We start from the raw sequence: 21,281 nt of genomic DNA on the forward strand, positions 1-21,281 counted from the left end.
TGTTTATTATGTTATTCACTATAGCAATAGCCATTGTAATGACATGACACTTAGGAGAAAATATAGAGTATGTATAAGGTTAAGATTTCAGTTTACATTTTACAAGGCGATAATGACATGACACTTAGGAGAAAATATAGAGTATGGATAAGGTTAAGATTTCAGTTTACATTTTACAAGGCGATAATGACATGACACTTAGAAGAAAACATAGATAATGACATGACACCTAGAAGAAAACATAGATTATGGATAAGGTTAAGATTTCAGTTTACATTTTACAAGGCGATAATGACATTACACTTAGGAGAAAATATAGAGTATCGATAAGGTTAAGATTTCAGTTTACATTTTACAAGGTGATAATGACATGACACTTAGGAGAAAATATAGAGTATGGATGAGGTATAGATTTCAGTTTACATTTTACAAGGCGATAATGACATGACATTTAGGAGAAAATATAGAGTATGGATGAGGTATAGATTTCAGTTTACATTTTACAAGGCGATAATGACATTACATTTAGGAGAAAATATAGAGTATGGGTAAGGTATAGATTTCAGTTTACATTTTACAAGGCGATAATGACATGACACCTAGAAGAAAACATAGATTATGGATAAGGTTAAGATTTCAGTTTACATTTTACAAGGCAATAATGACATTACACTTTGGAGAAAATATAAAGTATGGATACAGGTTAAGATTTCAGTTTACTAGGAGATATTTTATAGACATTATTTTTTTAATTCAATATTCACTGCATTAATTGTATGAAGATTTTTATTGTGTAATGTTGTGCCAATATATTGTATATTGTTTACCTGTTACCAGCTCCAATTTTCAAATAGAAGTAATTTAGATGCTCAAGTATGGTCAAAGCTCAAAGTTCATGCTGATGAAAATTGAGAAATGCATGCATTAATTTCTGGATTTACAGTTATGTGACTATTATGATCAAATTAAGTCTGACATAATCACCTTTTTATATTCTTATTTAAGATTATCTGTTATCCGTATTCTAGGTTTGGGATTTAGAGAACATGCTACCTATACAGACATTACAGCGACATGATGGTAGTGTTAACACAGTGATAGTTGTTGGGGATTTTATGTTATCAGGGTCAGAGGATAAAGAAATAAAGGTAACTTTTTTCATATTACCAACTTTTAACTCTGGATTATATAAATTTTTCAATAGGTCAAGTAAGAACAACTAAAAGAAGTAAAATCGAGCTTACAACCAGTGCAATATTGGTGAAAAATCAACTGTTTTCTAATGATTTTGTTTTGTATATGAAACATAAAACAGTTAATTTTCCCCCAAATGTGCACAATTGTAAGCTTGATTTTATTTCTTTTAGTAGCTCTTACTTGACTGAGTACCAGAATGTCCTACCACAGAGTAGGCAACCTGTCGAAAAATTATATCCTCCGGAGTCAAAAGTTGGAAAAATGAAAAGTCTTTGAGATAGTAATCCACAAATATTTAGTGGAATAAAGTTATTACTGTCATAACAGAAAAAAATATATATCTGTATACCTGTTTTCTAGCTTTTTGTTGTTTAAATTAAGACCAATAAATGAAAACCAGATATTCTGCCTGCCATCACTAGTTTTTATGCCCCACTCAGTTACACATGTCCGTCCTTCCCTATTTCTGAATATCACCATTTGTCCAGACTTTTTTGAAATTCCTGTATATATCGAGCAGATTTTTTGGTTTATAAGTGAATGATGGTGAATACTGTAAATTCAGATATTATTGATTGGTTTTTATTAATGCAAATAATGCGACCTGGTGAGTATCACAGTAATATGAACTCACATTCTGATAACTGAAACATAGACCTGTATGCAGATTTTTTTGAAATCGCAATAATTAAACTCGCATTTTTGTCCATTCTTGAAAAATCGCAATAATAAATGCACACAATAATTTCTGAATTTACAGTAACAGATAATGTTTTTATTTTATTTTGAATTACCAACTAATCATTGAAATATGGCCTTTACAGTTTGGCAGCAAGCATGGGGCATATGTGGCATTGGTTTGTAAGTGTATAATTCTGAGCTTTAGATAATATTCATGTTTAATTCCAGATAAATTACTTTCACATAATTGAAGAGTCCTTCCTTTATTCCACAGATGGATGCATTTGTTCCCATCTAGATATCTACTGGTAGTTATATTCGAGTTTTAAAAATACACCAGTATGAAATATTTAGTAGTCATAATCATTTAAAAAATATCCAAGTTAACAATTATAATTGTGTGAATTCTCTTCTTTCTTTCCAAGTATTTTTCAAATGGCATTGTAAGTTAAAATATTTGTATTACAGGTTTACAGATACTTCCAAATGCAGATGGGATTTGCACTGCAGGGTGTGACATAATGGACATTTGGAATATCATCTTGTGTTTGGTGCTGATATCATACTTTGTATGATAGAATATTGAGTATCACATGACAGATTGGATCTAAACAAACTACTAGTCGTTATGATTTTAAAGTATTTGTCACATGACTTTAAGAAACAACAATTAATCAATCTTAGGAAATCACTATAATGTGAACTTTTTATATTTTGTGCAAATTTTCGATTTCATAGTTCACTAAACAAGGAAAATGATAGTGCAAGTGGGGCATTGTGTCCTATAGACACAAGTTCTTGTTCTTTGATGGAATTACTTATATAATTCCAATAAACAATAAAATTTTGGGCATTATTTTCATAGCTGTTACTCCTTAATTACAGTTGTTGACTAATTTTCTTGCCATTGATCAGTTCAATTTGAATATTAGCTAGAACTATTTAAATTAATATTTCTCAAATGAAACACTTCATGTAGCTTTACTTTAAATTTACCAAAGTTCCACCTTGCTAAATACACAAAATTCCAATTTCAGTTTTATTACTTAATTGCCTCTGTTGACCTAGGGTCATTTAGGGGAAATGCTTCATATGGCAGGCATTTTTTTTTTAGGCATTATGTGCTTATATATGTGTGCAGACAAAGAATTGTGATATGTTCTTTTAGATTGATTTTCTTTGAATACAGTATTTGAAATAAAACTTTATAGTCAATGCAAAAATAGTAATGTTAAAATGTTATAAAGACATAAAAGGAAGTGCCACAATTGTCTTTTAGAATTGTATTAAGACAATAGAAACGTGTTGACATGGAAATGTGAATTATGCGATGTTTAAAATGGTCTTGACAAAATTTACAGTGATTGATTATATTGATATGTCTGAATTATATTTTTTTACTCACCCTTGCTCAGTATTAAGTTTACTAGAAAAAATAAAACATAGTTTTCTCATTTACATTTTAAAAGGAGATACAACAAAAGTGATTAAAAAAGATATGAGCTGCTTCAGATAGAAATCAACCTTATGCAAGTGCATGTATACATGTACATGATAAGACTTTGATTGATTTTGGATCATTCCAATACGAAGTAAAAGATAAATTTTGGTCTGTTTTGTAGGATTCTTATATCAACTCAAACAACAGTTACAGACTTAACATAGAAATTTTTTCAACCCGAAATAGGATAACAGATGTATTAATATTCATTTGCATAACTAAGGTTGATTTCTATCCTATGCAGCTCATATCTATTATTAAGTCCAAAACCTAAGATCACCCTAATTCTAAGGTAGTATTGAAGAAAAAATGAAGTCGTTCAGAATCATCAGTAATATTGAAATACATTTAATGTTTGAGAATGTGCTCTTTAATATAATACATTAGATCTGTTGTCAAAACTGAAATGTTTTTTTATTTGAAACATTGAACTCTTAATGCAAATGTATAGTAATGTAACATTTTATAAATAATTAAATCATTCAGATAAAAATTAATATCAGAAAAACATAAAGTATTTGAAAAATTGTTCCAATATGTAATATTTTGTTTCCGTTTGCCAGGATTGATCCATGGTATTTGAATCAAATGAACTCGTGATGCAAAATATTGTAAAATAAAACATTTTGATGTGACTTTTATAACAATTCTTTCAAAGATTTTTTTTTAATTTCAATCATAAGATGGATTGTATAGAATACACATGAAATATTGTGCAATGTTATTACCTTTTGTATTTATTGTTCATTTGTTCGCATCCTGAATATGCATGAAATATTTGCCACTGGACATTAAGCAATCAACAATCATCAACTTATAACCAATAGATCAGAATTGGTACAATGTAGCTATAGAGTTGTAACAGATAAAATACATTAAATTTCAGTATTATATATTACTTTTATTAAAACGTATTTTACCCTTTAAAACCCTGTTAATAATTTCATAGGTAGTGATTTTATTTTCAATATTTTTTTACCTTTGAAGTAATTTTTTTTTTTATCTCATAAGGTAATTTTCCATTTATTTTATATATAATACAATTATTTTTCAATAGCTGCTCAGAAGTTATGCTTTTTGTATAAACACCTTATTACATGTATTCATAAAAATTTGTACAATTTGATGTACTTTGAGGTTGCTATATGGTGCATAATTAAAACTATATATTTAATTTGTAGAAGGTCCAGTAACAACAACACTTTAAGGAATGCTCCAGTAATTTATTGAGATCGACATGTTTCGGTGGCTAGGCCACCGTCGTCAGGATAGAAAACAATACATAAAATCATAATGAGGTACAAAATCGGGTTGAGAAAATTAAAACGTCACAATGTTGCTATGGTGAGTAACATTATAAATAGCAATTGAAAGAGAAAGTGAAAGTAAGTATATATGGAGGTAAACTATTAAAATAAAATAAAATAAGATAAAAATACAATATTTTTGTTGTTAAAATGTTTGTAAGGAAAGCCAGTCAAATGGTACGGAATTGCCAGTAAAATGTCGTCTATATTTGGAAATAAAGACGTTAATTGAACACAAAGTTTACACAGTACACAACTGACAATAATTTAGTGTATAATTCGTTCCACTGTGCAAGAGTGCTAACACATGATGGCAGAATAATTTTAACAAACATTTTAACAACAAAAATATTGTATTTTTATTTTATTTTATTTTATTTTAATAGTTTACCTCCATATATACTTACTTTCACTTTCTCTTTCAATTGCTATTTATAACGTCTTCACCATAGCAACATTGTGACGTTTTAATTTTCTCAACCCGATTTTGTACCTCAGCATGATTTTATGTATTGTTTTCTATCCTGATGACGGTGGCTAGCCACCGAAACATGTCGATCTCAATAAATTACTGGAGCATTCCTTAAAGTGTTGTTGTTACTGGACCTTCTACATTTTATGTTTTTATCGTAACGACCCTGCGTACCCGAGGTATCCACTTTATGGAATCTACTGACAGAAGATTTACCAGGCGTTGGTTCACTTGTGTTTAAATTTTTATATATTTACTGTGGATTCATTTATTTTCGTGGGTACCAATTTTTCGTGGAGTGAGGAAAACTTGCATATTCGTGGATCTTTAAATTCGTGGTTTTGAAAAAATTTGCATACATTCCTTTAGAAAATTTGTATTTCGTTGAACATTTGAATTCGTGGTTCGCCTGTTCCCACGAAAATTGGTTTCGAACGAATATTAATGAATCCACAGTAATTTTAGAATCTTCCGATGACACTTTTGTTTTATTATCTACATTATTGTTTGACCAAATATTTATAATTGCAATGCAATTAAATTTTTTTTATCATCATGTATTATTAAGCTTTTATATATGAAGTTTAACAATGTTATCAATAAAATTTGATTTGATTAATGGTATTTTTATCTCCGACATCTGAAATTGCTTACAAAACAGAATTTTAGGTCTTGGGCATAAGATTTCTGAAATGAGTGAAAATCATAAACTAGGTGCAAGATTTGAAACTTTTATTTTCTCTTACTCATTAAGTTTCGAATTAGATTCAAAGTATCCATTAATGAACTATATATATCGCTATGAATAAGGATGTGTTTTAACTCAATAGGTTATTATCTCGCCTCGCCTGCCACAAAAGTCACAGAATGCAAGACATAGAGATCACAATCAAGCTGCGGCAGTGGCATAAACTATTTGTATAAAGCTTTATATTTCAGAAGGTAGTAGAAGATCAGGATGCTTCATAACTTGTATGCACATGCCTTATGTTACAAAGTTTCAGTCTGTGAAATACTCACTAATTTTAAGTAATAGGATAATCTACATGTTTATTAGACAGGGTTCACCTGACCTCTACTTCAATTCATGTGGTCAAGTCCATTTCTCATATACTATAAGCAATAGGTCAACTATATTTGGTGTGTGGAATGATTGTGAGGTTTACATGTCTGCCTGGCAGGTGTCATCTTATCTTGACCTTATTTTCACGGTTCAGTGGTCAATGTTAAGATTTTGTGGTTTGGTCCGTTTTTCATTTACTAGAAGCAATAGGTCAACTATATTTGATGTGTGGAATGATTGTGAGGTGTAATGTGCGACTGGTAGGTGTCACCTAACCTTGATATAAAAATAAGGAGATGTGGTATGATTACCAATGAGACAACTATTCACTGAAGTTCAAATGAAGTGGATGTAAGCAATTGTAGGCATTTGGTAGGTGTCATCTAACCGTGACCTTATTTTCTTATTTCATTGGTCAATGTGTTTATAACAGATATAAGTTTGTTTATAAACCTTTGTTGGTGTCAGCAGTTTGGTCATCTTTCACAGCACATCTAGACTCACAAGCTACAGGGGTAGATCAAGCCATTTTTAAAAGGAGGGGTTCCATAAATATGTCCCCATTCAAATGCATTGATCGTCAAAAAAAGGAGGGTTCCATAAATATGTCCCCATACAAATGCATTGATCGTCAAAAAAAGGGGGGTTCCAACCCCCAGAACCCCACCCTGGATCCGCCACTGAGCTATGGTTGTTTGGTTTGTTTTTTGGTTACATCATTTTCAAATATCATTGCCACCAGTTTTTGGTATCAGAAGCTGGAATACCACCTGAGATCCACTTACCTTCTGCAGAACAAAGAGCTGAATTCATAAATCTAAATCAGATTCTCTTTCTTGTAGATTTTATTTTGCTGATCATTTTTCCTGTTTAAAATTTCTCTGTCTCTACTATTGTCTTTTACAAACAAGAGGCTCTTAAGAGCCTGAATCGCTCACCTGTAATTTTATGCTTAAATCTTTCATCAATGATTATTTTTGCTTTTTAATATATATTAATGAGTGGCTTAAAAATTCCATTGAGATGTTCTTTGGATCTGTAATATTTTCTTCATAAGCAAAGAAATACACTTTACCCCTATGTTCCATTTTAGCCATAGTGGCTATGTTTCTTGACGTACAAGAAAATAAAATACAAAATTTATACTAGATACTCTGAAACTCATTCAGCCCAAGTTTCAGAGGAGAAGATATTTTAAAGTTAGAAAACATGATAAACAAATTGTGTAAAATTGTCCTCAAAGGGCAATACTCCTTAAGGGGTCAATTGACAATTTTGGTCATATAAACTTATTTGTAGATCTTACTTTGCTGAACATATTTGCTGTTTACAGTTAATCTTTATCATTAATACTATTCAAGATAATAACCAAAAACTGCAAAATTTCCTTAAAATTACCAATTTAGTGGCAGCAACCCAACAATGGGTTATTAGAATCATCTGAAAATTTCAGGGCTGATAGAACTTTGCCTTATGAACACTTTTACCCCATGTCAGATTTGCTCTAACTGCTTTGGTTTTTATACGACTGCAAAAAAAATTTGCGGTCGTATATTGGTATGATGTTGGCGTCGTTGTCGTCCGAAGACACATTGGTTTTTGCACTCTAACTTTAGTTGAAGTGAATGGATCTCTATGAAATTTTACCATAAGGTTCAATACCACAAAAGGAAGGTTGGGATTGATTTTGGGGGTTATGGTACCAACAGTTAAGGAATTAGGGGCCAAAAATAAGCATTTTTGTAGCTTCCAGACATAACTTGTGTGTTAGTGTATGGATCTCTCTGACATTGTACCACAAGGTTCCATATCACAAAGGGAATGCTGGGATTGATTTTGGGGGTAATTGCCTCAAAATTTTAGGAATAAGGGGCCAAAAAAGGGGCAAAAAACAAGCACTTTTCTAGTTTCATGATAATAACTTGTGTGTAAGTGTATGGATCTTTCTGAAATTGTACTACAAGGTTCCATATCACAAAGGGAAAGCTAGAATTGATTTTGGGGGTAATTGCCCAAAACGTTTAGGAATAAGGGGCCAAAAATAAGCATTTTTCTAGTTTCCAGACAATAACTTGTGTACATTATTAAAGATCTCTCTGAAATTGTACTGCAAGGTACCATACCACAAAGAGAAGGCTGGGATTGATTTTGAGGTAATTGCCTCAAAATTTTAGAAATTAGGGGCCAAAAAGGGGCAAAAAACAAGCATTTTTCTAGTTTCAGGACAATAACTTGTGTGTAAGTGTATGTATCTTTATGAAATTGTACTACAAGGTTCCATACCACAAAGGGAAAGCTGGGTTTGAGTTTGGGGGTAATTGCCCTAAACGTTTAGGAATTTGGGGCCAAAAAGGGGCCTAAAAACAAGCATTTTTCTAGTTTCCAGACAATAACTTGTGTTCAAGTGTATGGATCTCTCTGAAATTGTACTGCAAGGTACCATACCACAAAGGGAAGGCTGGGATTGAGTTTGGGGGTGATGAATCATAAGGGGGTTCAAAAAATTTGGGGGAGGGATATTTTTTTTCTTTAAAATTTTCCATTTTAAATTGGTTATTTCTGATTTATATATAAAAGCAAATAATAATGATATGGTTTGAATAGGTAAATTAAAAATTTTTGAGTTCTTAGACCACATTCATTCTGTGTCAGAAACCTATGCTGTGTCAAATATTTAATCACAATCCAAATTCAGTGCTGTATCAAGCTTGAATGTTGTGTCCATACTTGCCCCAACTGTTCAGGGTTAGACCTCTGCGGTCGTATCAAGCTGCGCCCAGCGGAGCATTTTATTTAGATATAAGCCAAAAACTACAATTTACCCCTATGTTCTATTTTTAGCCATGGTGGCCATGTTTTTTGACGAAAACAGAAAATAAAACACAAACTTTATTCTAGATACCCTAAGGATCATTCAGCTTAAGTTTGGTTGGAATTGGTTCAGTGGTTTCTTCAGAGAAGATTTTTTAAAGTTAGAAAACATGATAAACAAATTGTGTAAAATTGTCCTTAAAGGGCAATAACTCTTTAAGGGGTCAATTGACAATTTTGGTCATATAAAACTTATTTGTAGATCCTACTTTGCTGAACATATTTGCTGTTTACAGTTAATCTTTATCATTAATTCTATTCAAGATAATAACCAAAAACTGCAAAATTTCCTTAAAATTACCAATTTAGTGGCAGCAACCCAACAATGGGTTATTAGATTCATCTGAAAATTTCAGGGCTGATAGAACTTTGCCTTATGAACACTTTTATCCCATGTCAGATTTGCTCTAACTGCTTTCGTTTATGAGATATAAGCCAAAAACTGCATTTTACCCCTATGTTCTATTTTTAGCCATGGCGGCCATGTTTTTTGACGAAACAGAAAATAAAACACAAACTTTATTCTAGATACCCTAAGGATCATTCAGCTTAAGTTTGGTTGGAATTGGTTCAGTAGTTTCAGAGGAGAAGATGTTTGAAATAGTTTACACCAGGCGGACGATGCTGTTTAATTAAAGATCTCTCTGAAATTGTACTGCAAGGTACCATACCACAAAGAGAAGGCTGGGATTGATTTTGAGGTAATTGCCTCAAAATTTTAGAAATTAGGGGCCAAAAAGGGGCAAAAAACAAGCATTTTTCTAGTTTCAGGACAATAACTTGTGTGTAAGTGTATGTATCTTTATGAAATTGTACTACAAGGTTCCATACCACAAAGGGAAAGCTGGGTTTGAGTTTGGGGGTAATTGCCCTAAACGTTTAGGAATTTGGGGCCAAAAAGGGGCCTAAAAACAAGCATTTTTCTAGTTTCCAGACAATAACTTGTGTTCAAGTGTATGGATCTCTCTGAAATTGTACTGCAAGGTACCATACCACAAAGGGAAGGCTGGGATTGAGTTTGGGGGTGATGAATCATAAGGGGGTTCAAAAAATTTGGGGGAGGGATATTTTTTTTCTTTAAAATTTTCCATTTTAAATTGGTTATTTCTGATTTATATATAAAAGCAAATAATAATGATATGGTTTGAATAGGTAAATTAAAAATTTTTGAGTTCTTAGACCACATTCATTCTGTCAGAAACCCTATGCTGTGTCAAATATTTAATCACAATCCAAATTCAGTGCTGTATCAAGCTTGAATGTTGTGTCCATACTTGCCCCAACTGTTCAGGGTTCGACCTCTGCGGTCGTATCAAGCTGCGCCCAGCGGAGCATTTTATTTAGATATAAGCCAAAAACTACAATTTACCCCTATGTTCTATTTTTAGCCATGGTGGCCATGTTTTTTGACGAAAACAGAAAATAAAACACAAACTTTATTCTAGATACCCTAAGGATCATTCAGCTTAAGTTTGGTTGGAATTGGTTCAGTGGTTTCTTCAGAGAAGATTTTTTAAAGTTAGAAAACATGATAAACAAATTGTGTAAAATTGTCCTTAAAGGGCAATAACTCTTTAAGGGGTCAATTGACAATTTTGGTCATATAAAACTTATTTGTAGATCTTACTTTGCTGAACATATTTGCTGTTTACAGTTAATCTTTATCATTAATTCTATTCAAGATAATAACCAAAAACTGCAAAATTTCCTTAAAATTACCAATTTAGTGGCAGCAACCCAACAATGGGTTATTAGATTCATCTGAAAATTTCAGGGCTGATAGAACTTTGCCTTATGAACACTTTTATCCCATGTCAGATTTGCTCTAACTGCTTTCGTTTATGAGATATAAGCCAAAAACTGCATTTTACCCCTATGTTCTATTTTTAGCCATGGCGGCCATGTTTTTTGACGAAACAGAAAATAAAACACAAACTTTATTCTAGATACCCTAAGGATCATTCAGCTTAAGTTTGGTTGGAATTGGTTCAGTAGTTTCAGAGGAGAAGATGTTTGAAATAGTTTACACCAGACGGACGACAACGACGGACGCCAAGTGATGGCTAAAGCTCACCTTTCCTTCGGAACGGTGAGCTTAACAAGAGGCTCTCAAGAGCCTGAATAGCTCACCTGTATTTCAGAGGAGATTTTTAAATGTTAGCAAACTTGATGAACAAATTGTGTTAAATTGTCTTTAAAGGGCAATAACTCCTTAAGGGGTCAATTGACAATTTTGGTCATATTAACTTTTTTGTAGATCTTACTTTGCTGAACATTATTGCTGCTTACAGTTTATATATATCTATAATAATATTCAAAATAATAACAAAAAACTGCAAAATTTTGTTAAAACTACCGATTCGGTGGCAGCAACCCAACAATGGGTTGTTCGATTCGTCTGATAATTTCAGGGCCGATAGATCTTGACCAATTAAACAATTTTACCCCCATGTCACATTTGCTCTAAAAGATTTAGTTTTTGAGATATAAGCCAAAAACTGCATTTGACCCTTATGTTCTATTTTTAGCCATGGCGGCCATGTTTGTCGATGGATACAAACTTCGGATACAATTTATAAACTAGATACCCTAAGGAACATTTAGTTAAAGTTTGAAGGTAATTGGCCCAGTAGTTTCAGAGGAGAAGATTTTTAAATGTTAGCAGACTTGAACAAATTGTGTAAAATTGTCTTTAAATGGCAATAACTCCGTAAGGGGTCAATTGACAATTTTGGTCATATAAAACTTTTTTGTAGATCTTACTTTGCTGAACATTATTGCTGTTTACAGTTTATATCTATCTATAATAATATTCAAGATAATAACAAAAAACTGCAAAATTTTATTAAAACTACCAATTCGGTGGCAGCAACCCAACAATGGGTTGTTCGATTCGTCTGAAAATTTCAGAGCTGATAGATCTTGACCAATTGAACAATTTTACCCCATGTCAGATTTGCTCTAAAAGCTTTAGTTATTGAGATATAAGCCAAAAACTGCATTTGACCCCTATGTTCTATTTTTAGCCATGGCGGCCATGTTTGTTGATGGATCAAAACTTCGGATACAATTTATAAACTAGATACCCTAAGGAACATTTAGTTAAAGTTTGAAGGTATTTGGCCCGGTAGTTTCAGAGGAGAAGATTTTTTAAATAGTTTACGACGACAGACGACGACGACGGACGCCAAGTGATGGCATAAGCTCACATGGGGCCCTTTGTGCCCCGGTGAGCTCAAAAAAGGGTAAAAATCAATTAAGGACAATAACTCCTTTAAGATGTCAGTTGACAATGACTCCGCTAAGGGCCTCAATTGATGTTTCAGTCATGTTGATTCAATTTCTCCATCTATAATAGTTACTGCAAAAATACTCAAACAATGGGTAAAAATTGTCATTCAGGATGTTGACCTTCTTGTAGATTTTATTTTGCAATAAGTTTCTCTCCATCTTCTGAAATTTATGCAAAAATGGTCAAGATTGTCTTTCAAGATCAATAACTCCATAAGCTGTCAATTGACAATTTCAGTCACATGGACTTATCTGTAGATCTGATTGTTTCGGTCATATTTACAATTCAAAGTATTTATCTATAATAGATTTCAAGATAATAACCAAAACTTAATTTCTAAAAAAAAAAAAAAAAAAAATCAGGTTGTCTGGTTCAACTGAAAATATGCTAGATAAACTTGACCTGCTGATCATTTTTACTAATGTCAGTTTTGCTCTTAACTGCTTTAGTTTTTGAGATACAAGCTAGAAACAGCTATGTACCTCTATGTTCCATTTTAGGCAAATCCCAGATACAATTTTGGAACATTCAGAATTTCAGATAACGTGTGGTAACATTTGGTCCAGTAGTTTCTTCAGAGAAGATATTTTTTTTTAAAGTATACGATGACGAAGTCCTTGTCAATTAAGATCAATATTAAAACACACCTTCCAAAAGGCAAGATTTAAACTCGTGACCTCAATAGTTGACAGGCTAGTGATCACTATAGCAGGTTATAAAGTGTTGGCACTGGTCAGTTTTTGGGCTGTAAGAAGACCTATTGATGTGTTCATTTGATAAGTTGCTATAATGGCTAAAACCTGTACTTCACATCTCCCTTCATTTGTCTCTATTAGTACTACACGGATTGACACATAGACCAGAAAACATGTTGCCCTCTTCTATCACAGGCCAGGCATAATAAATTAAATGGAGAAGGTGTCCATGGGACACAGATGATACCCCCGCTTGCATATAACATTATAAAGGGACACAACTCTAGAACGGTAAAAGTGACACCACCCAAATTCGAACTTGATCTGTGTTTTGTGGTAATAAGCATTGTATATAAGTTTCAAAACATTTGGTTAAAGTTAGAGAGTGGAAACCAATTTTGGGATGTAGGTACGGATGGTGACGGCGGGAGCATAAAAATCATATGAATAAATAAGACGTTGTCTTGCTGTCATAAAAAATTGGAGTAAGATTATTGTACTCGCGACTCAGATTTCAACCAATCAAAATGCTAGATTTGGGGTTTCATGCTCAAATCTTTTACTCCGAGTACTGAGTGAAGTTTTATTACCATAGACCCTGGTTTGAAAGTAAAACTTACATTAGTTTTTTTTCCAAAGGTCACCCTCAAAAAGTCAAATTTCATATTTCGGTACAAAAATGTATTTGAATGCTGTCTCACTGATTAATCAACATCTTTATTTATTTATATTGTAAGCTAGAAATATGAAATAAAGAAACTGTCTGTGCATTTCCTTTTTTAATTGTCTATATAATTTATACATCTTTGGTATAAAATCAAAACAATTATAAACATCTGAAGTAAGTTTTTCTTCAAATAAAACATCTTACTTTTAAAAAGTAAAATGAAACTCTGCTAATCTGTAATCTTGTATTTCACATAATCAAAATAACAAAAACATTCGGACAGATATATCAAACTTAACATCAAAACATCTCATCCTAGTTCATATTTCCTTGCAACTGAAAATGCTCAAGTTGAAAGTGAACTTGCCCAGGCTGAACTCAGGTCGAGTTATTGAATCAAGCTCGTATACTTGAAACCAGTGCTATTTTTATTTTATTAAGTAACAATTTTTCAAATAGGTCTTGATAAAATGAAGTTACTTATTACAAGTGCAAGGAAAAATGGATAAGGAACAAGTGTTTTCTCTTTAAACATATAATATATCACAACTTTGATTGAGGAATTACATATAAATGTATTTTTGATTTCTTCATCAGTCACAACCAAGCCTTAAAAACACATTTCATTTATAAGGAAAAATACAAAAGTAGGTAACAAAGCACACATGTTTATGTATAAAAAATACACTAAGTTTGATTTAATGGCATCAAAAAGAACTATCAATGTGCAAGATGTATCTGAACTATTTTTTTTTAAAACATATCTGAATGCTTAAATATCTATAAAAAAAATCCTGAGAATTTGTGAACAATTAAACAAGTTTGCATAGCTATAAATTTTGTTTAAACTTTAATATGAAATTGTGCCAAAATTCTATGACCCAAATCATAAATCATTTTTATTTGTAAGTTATAACAAATCATATATTACTTGCAGAATTTGAGTAAAGACAAAAAACTGAAAGTTTAAAAGTGAGCTACTAACTAAGAGGAAAACTACAATACAATATACAAACACTACAATACAGGAGTTTTCGTCAATACTGCAATATACCCTAGCACCTCATAATTTTCCTATTAAGTATCTATCATACAGTTATAAAACACAATACTAGTTTCTACTAGTCTTGAATCACATTGAAATTCTAAATAAAAAGTTTTTTCTTTCAACAAAACACAACAACTTAGGTAATCTTCCCACCTTTCTTATTTACATGAACATAATATTCTATTTATAGAATCTTGAATAATTTTGACTAAACAAACAGTACAATAACTTTTTTAATAATACTGAAATGAATCTAAGCACCAGATAACTTTTGCACCTTAAGTAATTTTATACGTTTATTAAACACACAATATTAGCTTCTATTGGTCTTGAATGACAATGTAGGACATGTGACCAGTCTTCACGATAAACTTTTATTGCTAACAAAAGTCTGTACCATCTTTTTGAGGGATTCTCCAAATAGACTCCTGGTAAGTGATATCAATATAAAATTTTGAAAATATCCCGTAACCTCAACTTGTTCTAAGAATCACTGACTAAACAAAAATTGACAATAAAACATTGCAAAATGGCTTTGCAGTAGATTTCACATAACAGAAGCATTGATTAAGACTAGATGCTACTGTTTAAAACACATGATCATTTTAATATATTTAAAGCACTATAAGTTGTCAACAAAATGACAAGAACACAACATGTGGACTAGAAAAAAAATATATATATACATGTACACCGGTAACATCATATTTTGTTTGAGAAAAGGTCGTAATTTTTTTCAACATCAAATATATAGCATTTCTTGGCAGATAACATACAAGTTTTTATTTTTCATACCAATAACATGCATAAAATATAAATTTATACATAAAACAGAAATCTAAAATAATAAAAATGGTAAAATCTTCATTCTTAGATTTTAAGCACTAAATTTATATAAGCACATATCCTTTAAATGCACTATCTTTTTACATTAAATAATGATGTTTAATAGCTACCATAGTTACCATACAAAATCATAATCTGTTTAATTTTTTCCATAAAAAACCATGGTGTGTATCATTGTTACGATACCATACCATACAAAACTATCATGTGTTTTGTTGATACCATACAAAACCATGACTTGTTTAATTGTTTCCATACAAAACCATATAATGTTAAGGTGTTACCATACAAAACCATAATGTGTTTTGTTGATACCATACAAAACCATGACTTGTTTAATTGTTTCCATACAAAACCATATAATGTTAAGGTGTTACCATACAAAACATCATATGTTTAGTCATTAGCATTCTTTATAATAATCTTTGTTGTACATTTTTTCCAGTATCTAAACTTTCACATCTTTCAATCCGAGTCTGAATCACTAATAGTTATCACTACTGGTTTGCCTGAAATAAATATCTACAAAGTCAATATACAGAAAAGTGTGTTCTCAGTCAGAATTAATGTATATTAGTTCTGCCCAAAAATTATCATGTGCAGTCAAATTTATACGTCAGGACAAATAGCTAAAAAAATAAGTTGGCTCTTTTGCTAAACCTGCATTAAAATATTTTGTTGAGGCCAAGACAAAAATTGTACAAAATTTATTGCTGTCTTTTAATTCATTGTTCAAATAAGTGGGCATGGATTGGTAAATGCTCGAAGCAGGGTTTTTTTCTTGTGCTTTATTTTTACAACACATATGGCATATAGGCCAATGGATGGTTTTGCACACATAACACCGATTTAAAACCACCACATTTTGTGCATGTACCAAGTCAGAAAATCTGGATAAGTTTTTGTTTGTTGTTTTGTTTATGTTTGTGGTATTTCTTTTTTTAGGAGTGGGATGTTCACAGATGCCAACCCCCCTTTGTTGCAATCAGTAAAAATGTATAAATATTTCTGTAATTTACGATTTTTTTCAGTAATAATATTTTTACCATAAATTTTATAATAATCATGCTGACAACTAGGCACACAGTGACAAACAAATGTCTTCCTATATTTATGACAACTACGATTCTCAGTTACAAAAAAAAAGTGTAACTGTTGGCATCTATGAATGTTGCTCGTTTGTGTTGTCTGTTTTGCTACCCAATATTTTGATAATTTATGTTGTCCTTCTAAAGTGTGATATAATATCAATGCAGAATGTGGCCTTCATACTGTTATATAGTCTTGTGTAGACACGTGTATCTGGCATACAAAACGTGTATCTGGCATACAAAACGTGTATCTGGCATACAAAACGTGTATCTGGCATACAAAACACCTAATATCTTTGAAGATTTTTTTTAATATAAGATTTAGTAATTCGATTTTAATCCCCCAAAATACTTGACACAATGATTGAACAATAACCCTGAATACTATTCATTATATAAGCCTATGCAAACAATTTGCTGCTCTGCTCAGATATTGCTAAAATAGAGAAAAGAGAAAATTGGTCAGCATTTATAGTATGAAGTTTTAAGCAAAACATAATTTGTTCTCTTTTACTGTCATACCTTTTTGAGGTCGTCTTCGCTTTGGTGGTCCTGGTTCCTCCATTGCTTCTGTCTTTATTTGTACAGGAGTAGTGAAGACAACAGATGTTGAGATATTTGGGTTTAAAGATGGCTTTGAACCTTGACTATAGTCACTCTGCTTTCTTTTTCCCAGTCTCCAAACTTTTCCTCTTATGTCTTCAATCATTGCTTTTTCATGTAAGGATTTTGTATTACGTGAAAGGCTGTCATAGTTTGCTTCAGGTAATCTGGAGATCGGTGAACTTGCAACAGTAGATGTGACTGGGTTTAAATTTCTAGAAGTCTTTGAATTTGTGACATTGGTTGTAGATGGTAATCTATTAATACAAGATCTCACATGAGAAACATTTTGAGAACTGCATGACTTTGGCACAGCAGATGATTGTGTCATATTTTTTGTTTGGCAAGTTCTTGTTGTCTGCACAAATGAGGTAAGTGGCCTTTGATCATTCAAAGTGACAGGAATTTCTAAAGTATTTCTGACAGTTGAATGATTAGGATATTTTGTAAACTTGTGTGTTGTTGACCTTGCTATATGTTGACCAATGTCTAAAGGCTGTGTATTAGTTTTATGTACTGAAGTCATCTGTGTTGGTGCAACAGTTCTCAGAGTAGGATTAGCTCTAACGGAAGGCAAGGGCACATCAGTAGTCACAGGCACATAATTTCCTGGAATTAATGGATGATGAGATGAAATGCATGAAGGCGTTTTCATTACATACGAGTTGTTTGTTTTTTGCTCCAGTACAAAATCAGATGGTTGAGAGAAACTGTGAATAGTGAGAATGGGTGAATTCATGCGCGACGTTTGAACAACAGATTGTCCAATAGGAGATGGCTGCGACACAAGATGAGTACAAGCATTCTGTCTTCCACTCACAGGTGATTGTAAAACAAGCAATGAGTTTGGATGTCTAGTTCCATGTGTTTGTGAGATTGTAGATACAGGTATAGATGTCGTGGATGTACCTTGGTTTGAGTGTCTGGTCTCATGTGTTTGTGAGATTGTAGAAACAGGTTTAGATATTGAGGATGTACTGTGTCCAGCAGTATGATTTCCTCCCACACTTCTTGATCTCCCAAATGTAGGAAAAACTGCTGGCATTGTTGATTCTGTACAAAAGAGATATCATATATAGTATTTGAAAGCATTCTGTTTAGTTTTACTGAAGAAAAAGCCATTTTTTTATTTTGATATGGGTTTTTTCTTTCTTCTTTACATTTTTGCAATTGCCTTGAGCTTTGTATCTGCTTATTTTTAAGTATATATGTATAATTGGCACTTGTGCATTGTTGTTGTAGACTATATTTTGAATTCTAAATATCCATTGTGGTTAACAAAACTTAGTGTTGTTGGGTAGGTGTCTCATATACTGAGGGCTCATTTATTTTCATGAATTGAGGATAAGTTGTGTTTACATTGACATTTGACTATGTGGTTTTGTCACAGTCTGTATAATAGCCTATGGAAAAATTATACTTTTTCAACATTTAAATCTGTGATCTACCCACACAACTTGGTATCCCACAAATAACAATGAATCAGTAGTATCTCCTTTATTTAACTTTATTTATTAGCTATATTTCCAAAAAAATACACTAAAAGTAACATTTAAAAAGAAAAAAACAACTTCATCAACACTTGAAAAACTATTTTGCCTGTGTAGGAATTATCTATATCAAAATTTGATATATGTTTAATTTTTTTTTTTACAAACATGACCAAATGGGAAGGTCAAAACACTTACTAAAATAGTGGTGTTCTTTTTTTTTTGGTTTGAGGTATTTTAACATTTTACCTACAGAAAGGGGACTGCAAAATGTGCCTCTAGACACCCTAGAGCAAATACACCTGCAATAACCTTTGACCATGAAATCAGTAGCAATAAATACCTGAACTCTGGGGAACCAATGAAGATGCTCCATGTCCTCCATCAACAGACCTTCTTCCAGGAGTAGGAATCAATGGCCGAAAATTACCTTCATTCACTTTATTGTTTCCTGGTTTGCCTTGTCCCCTTTGTGTGCTATTATTGGCTAGGTCCTTATTACCAGTTTGTTTCTTGTATGTCACATGACCAGTTAAAATAGAAACATACTTTGGAGCTGTATTTCCAGACTGCTGACATTGGTTCTCTGCAATGGTCCTATTATTTTGTGCAACTGAAGTCTTGGGCTGTTGAACAGCTACTTGTGATGGTTTTGAATTTGATGTATTCATCATGAAATTGTAAGATTCTTTTCCATGAGTAAGTTTTTCTTCCCAGTTATCCTCAACTTGTTTAATTTGTAAAATATTAGCTGGAGAAGGCTGTATATGAAGAGGGCTGTTTTCAGGCAATCCAAACTGATATCCTGCAGATGAACAAGTTTGTTTGTTGACATTAGTGGCTCTTGTAACTGTACTTGTTGATTGGATTCTATTGATTGTTCCTCTTCCACAATGTGGTATTTCCACTGCAGTGTTATGCCTCACTAGTTTCCCTGGAATACCCTTATTCATAGCTTGACTGGCTTGTGGCATTAAAGGATCTTGTTGCCCTGGATCATAAATATTAGATGCTATACTTGTAGCAGAACAGCCAGGTAATTCTACAACTCTGTTGGCATAGAGTGAATGTTGACTTGTAGAAGATACCATCGTAGCAACATCTGACAACCCTGAAGTTCCATGTGTAGTTGTCCTTGGTAAATGAATTGCCTCCCTTGTGCTCATAGCTGACCTAATAGGTAACTGTACACCAGCAGTTTGACACAAACTTGACATTTCTAAAGCTGCCTCAGTGATGTCTAAAAAATATATATTTAAAACCTGTTTATTCATCTAACATATAAACATCTTTAATAATTTGAAAAAAAGATTGAAATAATAGTTTTGTGCTAAGCATGTTAATTGTACTACACAAAATGACATGTGGAAGTATGGAGAAATCAATGAAATCATTATCTATTTTATGACTTAATATAACGGTGCTGTCGGCAATGGACTTAACTTTTTCAGCGAACTAATATGCATCTTCTACAAAGCCAGAAAATAGATAAACAAAAACATATTACTGCATTACACTTGAAACATAGCAATATTATGCTAAATAGAAAACTTCAAAATAGCCCGATTCATATTTACTGAAATGTGTATTTCACCTTTCTCCTATATACAAATTTTAAAGTCCGGTTTGACCAACATATGGCTAATTTGGAGTTTCAACAAGGTATATGTATATTCTAATAATCACAAATAAAAGCACAGGCCAAAAAAATTGTTTAAAAGCTAGCTTGTGTGCTTCATTTGATTTGAATCAAATTTAAAAATATTTGATCAAATATAAAACTTGCTATATCTTGTGGAAACTTACAAATTGCTAGAGATTGTATACTTTTAGATTTTCCAACTTTGATTACCCAGTGTTGTTGGATTATTGTCTCATCACATCCTCATTTACTTTACACATTTTTATGCATTTGTACCCAATTCTGAAATGTATTCATAATGTACTAAGCTCGTAATTTCCAAAATCAGTAAATAAATACATATTATAGCTTAAAATCTCAATGAAAATCAACGACTTATACCTTTAAATAATGTACTTTAAAGCTGTGGTGAGCATGAAAATCAACGACTAACCTTTAAATAATGTACTGTTAAGCTGTTCTGATCATGAAAATCAATGACTAACCTTTAAATAATGTACTTTAAAGCTGTGGTGAGCATGAAAATCAATGACTAACCTTTAAATAATGTACTTTTAAGCTGTTTTGATGCCTCACAAGAGTTCCACAACGGTTCAAATACTGCCTGTAAGTTGCTACACAATGTAGAACACACTTCTTTTACTTTATCAATCACATCATTCTAATAATAGACAAGAAAATGGTAGAAAGTATTGACCTTTGATCTTCCAATGTTTCTTCTGTTTTACTTCTTTCAACTTTATCATTAGTTTTTTAATCAACTTACATTAATTACCATTATTTCCTTTCATTATTATCACCAAATATAGTTGACC

General features: G+C 32.1%; 2 protein-coding genes across 3 annotated transcripts in view; one reads left to right on the plus strand and one right to left on the minus strand.

Moving 5' to 3' along the window:
- Nucleotides 1-5,268, plus strand: part of LOC127702130 (E3 ubiquitin-protein ligase TRAF7-like) — a 31,181-nt gene extending 25,913 nt beyond the window's left edge. For both annotated transcript variants that reach the window (XM_052206217.1, XM_052206218.1), the window contains exons 14-15: nucleotides 1,029-1,148; nucleotides 2,347-5,268. In XM_052206217.1, coding sequence (XP_052062177.1) covers nucleotides 1,029-1,148; nucleotides 2,347-2,400 — 174 coding nt within the window. In that variant the 3' untranslated portion in view covers nucleotides 2,401-5,268. The remainder of the gene's footprint in view (nucleotides 1-1,028; nucleotides 1,149-2,346) is intronic.
- Nucleotides 5,269-13,845: 8,577 nt separating this feature from the next.
- The window catches only part of LOC127702839 (uncharacterized), a 91,729-nt gene continuing 84,293 nt past the window's right edge, over nucleotides 13,846-21,281 (minus strand). The window contains exons 27-30 of the mRNA XM_052207142.1: nucleotides 21,004-21,127; nucleotides 19,168-20,064; nucleotides 17,254-18,387; nucleotides 13,846-16,149 (exon numbers count right to left, since the gene is read on the minus strand). Of these exons, the coding sequence (XP_052063102.1) occupies nucleotides 16,106-16,149; nucleotides 17,254-18,387; nucleotides 19,168-20,064; nucleotides 21,004-21,127 (2,199 nt within the window). The 3' untranslated portion in view covers nucleotides 13,846-16,105. The remainder of the gene's footprint in view (nucleotides 16,150-17,253; nucleotides 18,388-19,167; nucleotides 20,065-21,003; nucleotides 21,128-21,281) is intronic.

Source organism: Mytilus californianus, unplaced genomic scaffold (assembly GCF_021869535.1).
Source record: "Mytilus californianus isolate M0D057914Y unplaced genomic scaffold, xbMytCali1.0.p SCAF_5, whole genome shotgun sequence".
In the NCBI taxonomy this organism is placed as follows: Eukaryota; Metazoa; Mollusca; class Bivalvia; order Mytilida; family Mytilidae; genus Mytilus; species Mytilus californianus.